The following is a 10,815-nucleotide window of genomic DNA, read 5'->3' as shown; positions in this document are numbered from 1 at the left end:
TCTTAATTAGAGTTAAATTTAAATTAACTTATATTTTTTATACAAAGAAAAATAATGTTGGCCTTTTTGTTTTGTACAAAGTAAACATTCAAATAAACAAAACGGTCTAGACATGTTACTGTTACCCAGAATAATTGCGGAATGTCTCAACTGTAAATGTAAGAGCAGTAGCCCAAATGACTTTTATTAAATACCTGAAAAATGCATCAATGTGCCAGATGATTTTTTTATTTCCTGTTTGAATAAGCATGTATTTGACTGTTAATTCCTGCTATTTTATTGATACTGTATAGCTGCAGAGACAGTGTTGGGGCGACAATGCATCACTCCTGATTGGTCAGCAGCATGTTATTGCACTTAATCAGGTCCATTTGTTTAATTATCACAGTGGTGAAGGTCAATTACGTACACATTTTTGTGAAAGTCAAAATATAAATCTTCAAAAATGACTGGCAAGGGTGAGAACATCCTGCTGGACGAACTGAGATGAGTGCAGCCTGCTGTACGTACTACGTAACGTCTCTGCTGTATGTTGTGCATGCAGAATAGTTGAGGAAAATCAGCATCACCCCATTTTAAAACTATACAATCATTTCAAATCATCTAAGAAATTTGTAACGTGACTTTGGTCCCATTTCTAACCTGTGTAATACAGTCATACGTTTTAACCTTAAATCAGAGTTTCTGGTAGGTTAACCCTTTTTATCTATTCGTTACTGCAGGAAATACAGTAATACTGCTGCCATCCCAAACTATGATAAATACAATGAAACAATTTTCTTAGAAATCCCTGCTGCACTGTACATACAGTATGTCTGTATGAGTTTCAAATGTTCATCTGATGGCATGCTTGGATCTGTTGTGTGAGGGGTCCATGGAAGGTGTGTTCATGAAACTAAAATTGTTTACCAGTGTATGCCTATATGGTAGATTTCATTGTCTTTGAATATACAGTAGGATATCATGGATGAATATGTTTGTATCGTTATCTCTCAGACCAACAATGGAGGTTTCATTTCCACAAGATGGCTGCCTACCACTACAGATCCACCAGCTGCCAACCGCGGTTGGTGAGAGATGACTCATCACAACAAGTTCCTTCTGTCCATTGCAGTGCTCAGTATTTTGATTTTTTTTCATACCCCTATTATCCATTTTATACTATATGGTGCTATTAAATACAAATTCCCAAATAGCAGCTCTTCAAAAAAAAAAAACCTGCTTGATGGGAGTAAACAATTTTTACCTGATGGCATTTGAGCCACAGAGGTTTTTGTATTTACATTCTATTACTTACGGAAATTCCTAAATTACCAATGGACATTAAATACTAAAATGCAATCATTTATGGCTTTGAGGCAATAACATCATAACCACTGACCCTCTATTCTACAAAGTAATTTGTTATGTAATATACATTTGGAAATGAACCTTGGTATTTCATAGAGGTGTGAATCTTCACTGATCTCCCGATTCAATTTGATTACGATTATCATGTCAGCGATTCAGTTCGATTCGATATCTCGAAGCATTGCGATGCGTCAAATACATTTTTCTATTAAAGCCATGTTAGGATATTTAATTCATAGCTTTCAAGCTTCAAAAACAAAACATTCTGCAGTGCTCTAATACTAAATAAATCGGATACATAAAACTACAGCACAGAGCACATGGCACTTCCTGAATGTGCAAAACATAACAGAATATGTAAATAGAAATGTTGTTAGGCCTACATTAAATTGTAAACAGAAATAATCAATTATGAGCCTGGCGATTATCGATGCAGCATCGTCCATGTCCAACACCTCTAGTATTTCATATTCTTAGTAAATTCTCTTTCATCATCAAATTTATCCTCAACTTCAGGCATGTAAATGTATGGGAGCCTCTTCATCCTTTACTACAGCATTATTTTGTGTAACATCATTACATCAAAAGTTAATGGAGCACACAAGAATGCAAATGAATGCAAACTCCATTATATAGCCCTACGTTTAAATGAAGCATAACATGTTATACTGTCTTTTCCCTTATGCTCAGCTTTGCCATCTGGGTGCTTTCCTATTCTGGCCGTTCCAGCCCCGAGGCCCCGACTCTCCTCCTCCCTCTCTTTTGCTCTGTAGGCTACACTCACTACTGTGTGTTTACTTGCACACAATAACCCAATTATTGTAAATAACCCGATTACGATAATAGTTTGATTAAAGCATTTACAGGAGTTTTGTTGTAACCGGATTTCCCCAATAACTATAGTTTACACAATCTGTAATTGTGTTACTGTGTGCATGGATTTGTGGCGGTCCACAGGAAACATTTGAATAAAAATAAGAGGAAATATGGGGAATTTGTTGGAGAATTTCTAGTTCTGTTATTTGCAGTGTTATACACCACAGTCACTTAGTATTGTTTCGGGCTCATGACTGAATTTCACAACTCGTGCCAGCTTAAGTCTAATGACAAACATCTAGTGTGTTTGTGTCCATTGTCAAACCTGAAAATTAGGATTTTATTTTTGGTCAGAACTCATCCTTTTAATTCCTTCAGTTTCAATAGAGTCATGCCAAGTCGACGTTGTCATATATGCATGTGTCCTTGCATGCTCATACACACACCTTTCTGATGTGATGCATAATCCTTAACTTCAAGGTAATGGATAGGGTAGCAAAATAAAGCAGAATGGGGTTATGGAAAGGATGAGTTGAGATTTGGAATCCAGCTAAACTCTTTCCTGCCTTTGGTCATGGTCAAATATTCCAATCTGCCCCTGCTTTGCAATGTGGTCAGCTGCCTGAACTCCACACCTATCTCTGCCCTGATGTGTAATACAAACTTATTTCTTTTTCATGTTTGTTTTCTTTGTTTTATGTTTACTGACAATTTTCAAGGAAAAAAACTATCAGTAGGTGATAGCCTAAGCCTACTTGAAAACTAACTTCACCTTCTCTGATTGGTTGAATTCTTTCATCTTTGTAATCAATTACAAGAACTGAAATCTTTTTTTTTTTAAATAAACTTAACCACTCGAGGTCAATGCCTAACCCCAACCAATCGAGCTGCTTCGTAGGGCGGGACTTGCCGAGAAGTTACGTGGGATCCATAATAACGCCTAAATGAGACCAAGAACCTCAAAGCTCATGGGTACGATTATTATCGAGACATTGAATGCAACGCTGGCATACGCGCTTTGGTCTCCTTGGCAACCGAGTAAAGAACAGACTGTTGGCCACATAGACATGGTTGGCCACATTGACATAGGTTGGCCATGAAGAAAGTCTGTTTTTTGTAATTTTTTTTGTCGTCACTGCACGAAATTAGCAGGTGAGGTTATTATTGGGCGTTTCTGTATGTCTGCTTTGTTCACAAGCTTCAACTGCTTATTAGCAATATTTTAAAGTAATGTAAAAGCACTAATGACTCTTTGCTAGGTGCCTCTGGATTGTGCAAAAACAATTTGATTAGCTAGCTATGGATTTATAAAAGTTATCGTAACTAGGGTTAGGGTTATATAACTGATAAATACAAGTTTAATGTTACTTTAGCTAATTCAGTTTGTTTTCACAGATTTGTGTTTTTAGGACAGACAATTCATTTACAGACATAACATTGAGTTAGTTGTTTTACACCTATTTGTGAAGCCCCTTCGGATAAAAGCGCTAAATAACGTATAGCTAGCTAGCTAGCTAGCTAGCTATATAAGTAAATGCAGTTTATAGAAATTCAAACTCATTTTGGTTTACATTTATTTAATGTGAACATCGCAGTTCTGTTGCATTATAGAGGAAATGTACTGTCACATTGTGTGTCTTTCAACAGACTTAACAATCATTTTGTTCTGTGCCTTCAGCCATGTCCAGCAACTGTAAGCCAAAGCCCGGGTGCTTCAGGAGCGACATCCAAAGACTGCTGCTGGCTGCTGAAGCTGGTCAGAAGGCTGATATCCTGACCTACTCCTCAGGTCATCTGGGGCCACGCTGCCTGAACCAGAGTCAGCCTCACAGGGAGACAAAGCAGTCTTTCTGGAGGATGTCTCACAGCCTAGAAGAAACCCCAAACCCTCTGACACCCCAGCTGACACGGACAAAGGCTTTGGTCTATGTAAAGAAGAAAGAAATGAAAGAGTGTCCCCCTGAGTTCTCCACTGGCACTGCTTTAGTAGAGTCTGAAGTCTTAAGGTCAAGACAAGATCAGGCTACTCATTGCTCATCCCGTGCAGACAAAAGAGAAGATGTGAGTCTGCCAAAGATAGTTTACTGTTCCTCAAACTCTCTGCCAGTCCAGCCTAGAGCCTTCTCCCGGAAAAAGTCTAACTCTTTATCTGATCCTTAGGGGAAACAGCATTTTGATCAGGAAGGCCTGAATAATGACGGCCAGCTAAAGACAAAACAACGATTTGGCAGGAAAGTCATAGCCAAGCAGGACCTCTGGGCTGGAAGACATGTTGCTGAAATGCATGAGAGGAAACTACAAAAGGCGAGTCACACAAACCATGACATCACACAACTAGTTTAGTTCACATATTTCTAATGTGTCAATTTTACATGAGATGGCAATTCTGAAATGCCCGCTCAAACTCTTGCAGAAGGTGCATGAATAAAGACATGCAGAGCCTCTCATACGTGTATATGTGTGTGTGTGTGTGTGTGTGTGTGTGTGTGTGTGTGTGTGTGTGTGTGTGTGTGCATGCATGCGTGCGTGCATGTATGTGTGTGTTCTTGTCATACCCAGGAGCTGAGTAGGTTGTCAGTGCACAGCTTGCCCAGCAGAGACCGCCTTGCAGTGTTCAGTGACGTCTTTGATGATGTATGTGAAGGCTCGCCAGTATTTGGACGCATCCTGAGGGAAATTAAGGTTTTTCCATTTCCTCTGTACCCACTAGCACATTTTTAGCATGTGTCGTCAGACGTATTAGAACCAAGAGAGAGTGAGTCCCTGGTGTAGCAAACGGAAGTAGAGCAACCACTGAAACCCGGTCATGATGCGTCTGGGAGCAGGTCATCACCGGGCAACGGTTGCATTACTGCTCATTCAAGAAATGTTTTGCAAGTTTCTTTTTTGCACACAATGGCTTTGCTCACACTGTCAGTAAAACTGCTTTGCATGTTTATAATTTTGCATTGCACATTGTTGTTCGTGAAACAAAATAAACTGATCATTGCTTGAGATTCATTTGTTGTAGACTAATGACAGTGAGGTGGTCCAGCAGCCGAAATCAAAAGAATAAGATTATATATATATGTATATATATATATATGTATATATATATATATATATATAAAATCTTATTCTACAGCGTAAAACTACAGGAAGACTTTTGATTATCCTTTATGAGGACAAAAAGTACATACTGTATAAGTAAACAACTAAACTGTTACAGTAACCTGCTGAGGTGTATTATTTGTTAACACACCAGTAGCTGGATATTTCATGATCTGTACCCGGCAGTTGTGTTCATGATAAATGTTTCCACTATCACCTGTAATGCAAAGCTGTAAAGCTTGTGTTGATTAAAACAATGTAACAAACATATGAGCAGTACATCGAAATATATTATTAATTCCACAATTTCAGTAAAGTTTTGATTTCATCTACAAAGACACACCATAAAAACAATCCACAAAATACATAGGAGTGAAATAATGTTTTCTTTCTTCTTCCAGACCGATTATGATTTGTATGTCAACCACTTGATGGCTTCCCAATCATCACTACATGACACGGTAAAGCACAATGCTCATAATGTATTCAAATAAATACATAAGACATTACAAGACATTACATTTCCTGTCAAAAACATTGAGTCCCTTCTGTGGGTGTCAGCTGATTGACAGCAAGCATAACATACAGTAATGGCTTCATGTTTACTGTGATGGATTATCAAGCTCAGGCACTTTCAAAGTCTGAATTGCTTTTCATACTGTGTGAGAATGTCTCCATCTTCTAGGAGTAACATTAGCACTGAGTTGAATACAAAGTCCTTGTAATGTAACAAAACTGCACCTAAAGTTCAAAGGGTCAAAGTTAACTCATGTCATTCATTTTGATGGTAATTTGTCTATTAGTAACCGAACAGGGCTGCTGGCAATGGGGTCTTTTTATTCAGTGAAAAGATTTTTTTTGACATAGCAGAATATGTTAATGAGGTTGGAGAGTTGTACATTAAGATTTTGTAATGTCTTGGAGCCTCAAATCAATTTGCAATAGTCACAGAACAAGCATGTCTCTCAAGCATCTTTTGCGCTTGTCGCAAACAATACAAGTGTTAATATGTTTTTGTTGTTGTGTTACAGTTGCTGGATACTTCACTCAAAGATTTTGGCAATGGCAAAGTAAGGCAAATGGAGTTGGAAGACGCTGAAAAAGAGGTTTGCAGGCTGGAGCAGGAGGCCAGAAGAGCTCTAGAGGAGAATAAACGGTACTGCAAGGATCTGTCTACTAAAAAAAGTATATATAATTACATACTGTGTCATTATTTTAAGCACGTTTGTTCTTTTTTTAACCTCAGAGTCCGAAATGAGTCACAGAATGTTCCAGCTATCATAGGCCCAGAGGACAGTGATATGAAGAGTAAGTCTCAAGACTGCATTGGTAGATCTAATCATTAGTAAACCACTTCTAAGCACTTGCTGTATATTAGCCGGCAGGCAGCAGCACATGCTAACCTTTCAATGTCCTGTGTTCAATGTGTCTCTGATGTTGACAGACCGAACAAATAATGACTTTGTCTTGCCAACAGGCATAAAGAGAGTTTTGTAGTTTCAGTGAGTCAGCTGTGACTTTATAATCCCTGCAGGGGTGTGTATGTACTAGTGCACATGTAGCACACAGTGCATTCATGCTAGCTCTTCTGTGTTTGGACAGATACATATCTTTCAGGGCTGCAGGACAGCTGCACCAACAATCTCCAATCCAAGAGGCTTCAGGTGTTGAACACGTGGAGGGAGATCCAACAGCTGGAGGAGGAGATTAAGGAGAAGCTGGTGTCCTCTGTCACAATCACTGCTACTGAAGGACGCATCAAACACCTAAAGGTGCTGGGAGATAAACTGTCTGCTTATACTCATATACAGTATTCTTCCCTGTTCCACATAAGTTTATGAACAGCACAGCTAGACTGTTGCATCGCATTGTGCATCAATTTTGTCTTTGTGTTCCTTCAGAAATAAAAATTAAAGCAGGAACTGATTGCTAAAAATGCATATGGCTGCAGTTTTTATTTAAAATGTATTTTTCTGTTGGCTTCCAGAAAGAGATAATGAGACTGATAGCCTCAAATGACTGTCTGAAGACCACAAACAAGGCAAGGGAGTTTGATCTTTTTCCTACCATATCATAATTTTTTAAAGCATTGCAGATTTGCAGATTTACAATGCATGTCTTGCTCTGTGAAAGTGGGACATGTTTTTTACTGAACTTTTCTCTCAAGGATCTGGAAAACAACATCAACATGGTGCTGGACAGAGAGAAAGCAAGCAGGGCGTTAAGACGGTACATGTTATATTGCACATACTGTACTGTGAGACTTGACTCAGGGACTCTTTCTAACCTGCTGCTGCTTTTCTGTGTTTTTCCACCAGGATGTTATGGGACAAAATACATTGTGATCTACAAACAGAGAGTAAATAGCTCAATCGGCAAGTAAACCAGAGGATCATTCCTTGATATGGACATTCCAAAGTGCAATAAAACAAAGGACTATGTATTAAATAGAGTCACATATTTGATTAGCAAACAACTTAAGTATATTAGCTTATAGCACTTGAGTTTAGTACATATAAAAATGTTTTTGTCCAGAAATAACACTGTAGACCATAGCTTAAAACTACCACCAGTATCAGCAAGCAAGCAATGACACAATGTACAAATACTCCATTACAAATTCTGCATTCAAAAGTACATAAATATTAGTAAAATGTACATTAGATTAAAAAATACTCATTAAGTAGACTGGCCCCTTTAAGAGTGTTATTCTTGAATATACATTTTTACTATTTTATTCTTACTCATACAATGTTTTAGAAGTATTTAGATGTGGTGGGTTAAGGCCAAGCTAATATTAGCTACTGTATTAATTTAATCTATAATAAAGTATCCTATTTTAAAAGATGATCATGTGTTTTGTGTGTTGTTGAAGGAGATGAACATATTGTGAAAATTCAGAGTTGTAATGAGCAGAGTGGGACCAGAGCATTCATAGAAAAGAAGCTCTAGAGAGAGGGACACTGTCTCCCAAAAAGCCTTCTGAATGAAAGTAGAGCTTACTGAAAACAAAAGAAAAAAGAAGTTTTTAAGAAAACATGCTAAGTGACCTGGTTTGCGGTCATATTACACACACACAGTACATCTTCTGAAACCTTAAAGTAATCACCCCGTCTTTCTTACTATTTCACAGTATTGTGTGTTTATGATCTGCTCAAAAGTATGCTTGTTAGCTGATTGCTTTCGAATATATAGTCGATGGCTTTAGTATTACACTCTTAAAGAATTTTGAATTTTGTAAGCCTTTTATTTAGCCTTCATAGCACTGGCAGAATAACACTTTCAAAGTGTTTTTGAATTTTGTAACCCTTTTGCATTTACTAAGCCTTTATAGATTTGGCGGAATACACTCTTAAAGTGTGCTTTCAACTTTTGATAGTGAAAGTGTGTGGACATAAGCATTGTGCACTAAAACACGTATCATGGTTTTAAACATTGTATTAGAACGTAGCAAGTGAACAGGGGACGGAAAATCGTGGTTTAGCATTTAGCTGACAGGAAACCGTAGCTGTTTTAGTTCGAGCATGAAGAAGAGGAGAGGATATGGGGCCTTATGCAGGTGGGGCGACGTTTCTCGCCTCTACTTTTTTTAAAGACACTTTCTTTGGTCATGACGTTTGTAAAATGGCTCACTTGTCCCCATATTAGGACTCTGTAGGAGGCCTGTGATAAGGCAATATAAAAAGTGAAGCTCTGGGTTGGCCGGTCAGTTCGTCAGAGGCTTCTCTACTTTTGACTCTTTTCTTGAAAAAAAACATCAGGCCTACACTGTCTCCCTCAGAGGATGAGCACTGAATAAGGTAATGACAATTTCATTTTCAATAAGTTGTGAAAGTGTAATTTACACTTTGCAACCATTTGGTAGAACGTTGACTGTGAACTAAAACTTGGTGCCTACTGAACTTGGAACCACGACCTGAGATTGAGAATTACGCACGGTCAATGTGAAGCCAACTCCTAAATTTAATGTAGAAATTTAGGCAACATTCTGAGTGACTGAAACTTTTGACTCTTTTTAAAGGGGCCCGACCCGGTTCTCTCTGCCACTGTAAAACATAGCAAGGCGGGCTGTGACTCTCTCTCTCTCTCTCTCTCTCTCTCTCTCTCTCTCTCTCTCTCTCTCTCTCTCTCTCTCTCTCGCTCTCTCTCTCTCTCTCTCTCTCTCTCTCTCTCTCAATTTTTTCAATTTCATGTTGCTTTATTGGCATGACAAAAAATACATCTGTGTTGCCAAAGCATAAGAACAAACATACATATAAACATACATATAAACAACAGCACACACACACACACACACACACACACACACACACACACAGAACTGGAGGAAAGCCTTGTTCATATTTGGCAAGCATGAGATGGCACACACACAGGATAGTGTTGTTGCATGGAAAAGCTACCAGGCAACTAGCCGACAAGGAGACATTGCACAGATGATAGCATCCTGCAAATGCAAGTGAGATAGCGGAGAGAAGAGAGTATCTAAGGCAAATTGTTGCAGTCATTTCCATGTTAGGGAGACAGGGAATCCCCTTTTGTGGCAATAATGAAGGTGAAGACAACCCAAACATAGGCAACTTTCTTTCTTTGATGGAGCTTTTAAAGGAGTTTGATCCTTTCCTTCAAAAGTATAACCCTCCATCAAATGTACCTATATCTCGCCAACATCTCAGAACAAGATTATTGATTGTTGTGCTCAAGAAGTGACCAATGTCATTGTATCTGAGATGACAAAATCCAAAATCTATGCCATTATGTGGCATGATGGCATGAGGCAAGAGATGCATGGTCAGAGCAGCTGACTGTTTGTGTCAGGTACGTGTCAGAGGGGGAAGTGAAGGAACGTTTCCTAGCACTTACAGAGATAAAGTCATTTGATGCAGCAGCAGCAGATCCAGAACAATGCTGTAGCAGAACTTAAGTGTATAGCACAAACAGATGATGGCGCAGCTGTTATGAGTGGGTCCACTGGAGGTGTGCAAGCATATTTTAGAAGGTTCCATCCTGAGGCTTTCTATGTGCATTGTTATGCTCATGAGCTAAACCTAGTGTTGTGCCATACTTGCAGGTCTGATTCAGATTCTGCGGAGCTTTTCAGCATGTTGGAGAGTGTGTATTCTTTTTTAAGCACCTCTCTAGTCAATCATCGTGAGTTCACAGAGGCTAAGTCCAGGCTTGGATTGACAGCAGTTGAGCGCGTACAACTTTCAAACACTAGCTGGGCATGCCAGCTGCGATCCATTAATGCCGTTCTTGAGGCATTACCTGCCATTTGTGAGTGTCTCTCTGTCATTGGATCCCCCGTAACTGTTGGTCTTAGAGCAAAGCTCTACCAGTTCTCAACAGTCTATGCACTACTGATGTTTCAGGCACTTCTGTCTGTAACTCAAGGACTCCATAAGCTCCTACAGGAGACTTTAGACCTGGCAGAAGCTTTTATGGGCAAAGAAGCTGTCTGTGACAGACCTGTATGAGAGAACCAAGGCCATGTGCCACACATACAGTATTCCAGAACCCATGCTAAGGAAAGGCATAAACAGAAGAAAATGGAGGATTTTG

General features: G+C 39.0%; 1 protein-coding gene across 1 annotated transcript; it reads left to right on the top strand.

Moving 5' to 3' along the window:
- Positions 1-3,229: 3,229 nt before the first annotated feature.
- LOC114572421 (uncharacterized protein C6orf118) lies at positions 3,230-8,036 on the top strand. The gene is made up of 11 exons (XM_028604046.1): positions 3,230-3,318; positions 3,845-4,227; positions 4,327-4,470; positions 4,726-4,848; positions 5,658-5,717; positions 6,288-6,412; positions 6,503-6,564; positions 6,859-7,028; positions 7,244-7,297; positions 7,424-7,485; positions 7,575-8,036. The coding sequence occupies exons 2-11, from the start codon at positions 3,847-3,849 to the stop codon at positions 7,621-7,623; spliced, it is 1,230 nt and encodes a 409-aa protein (XP_028459847.1). The 5' UTR covers positions 3,230-3,318; positions 3,845-3,846; the 3' UTR covers positions 7,624-8,036.
- Positions 8,037-10,815: the final 2,779 nt, after the last annotated feature.

This window comes from Perca flavescens, chromosome 17, assembly GCF_004354835.1.
Source record: "Perca flavescens isolate YP-PL-M2 chromosome 17, PFLA_1.0, whole genome shotgun sequence".
Classification (NCBI taxonomy): Eukaryota; Metazoa; Chordata; class Actinopteri; order Perciformes; family Percidae; genus Perca; species Perca flavescens.
Note: the sequence above shows the minus strand (reverse complement) of the source record. Positions and strands in the feature narration are given on the sequence as shown.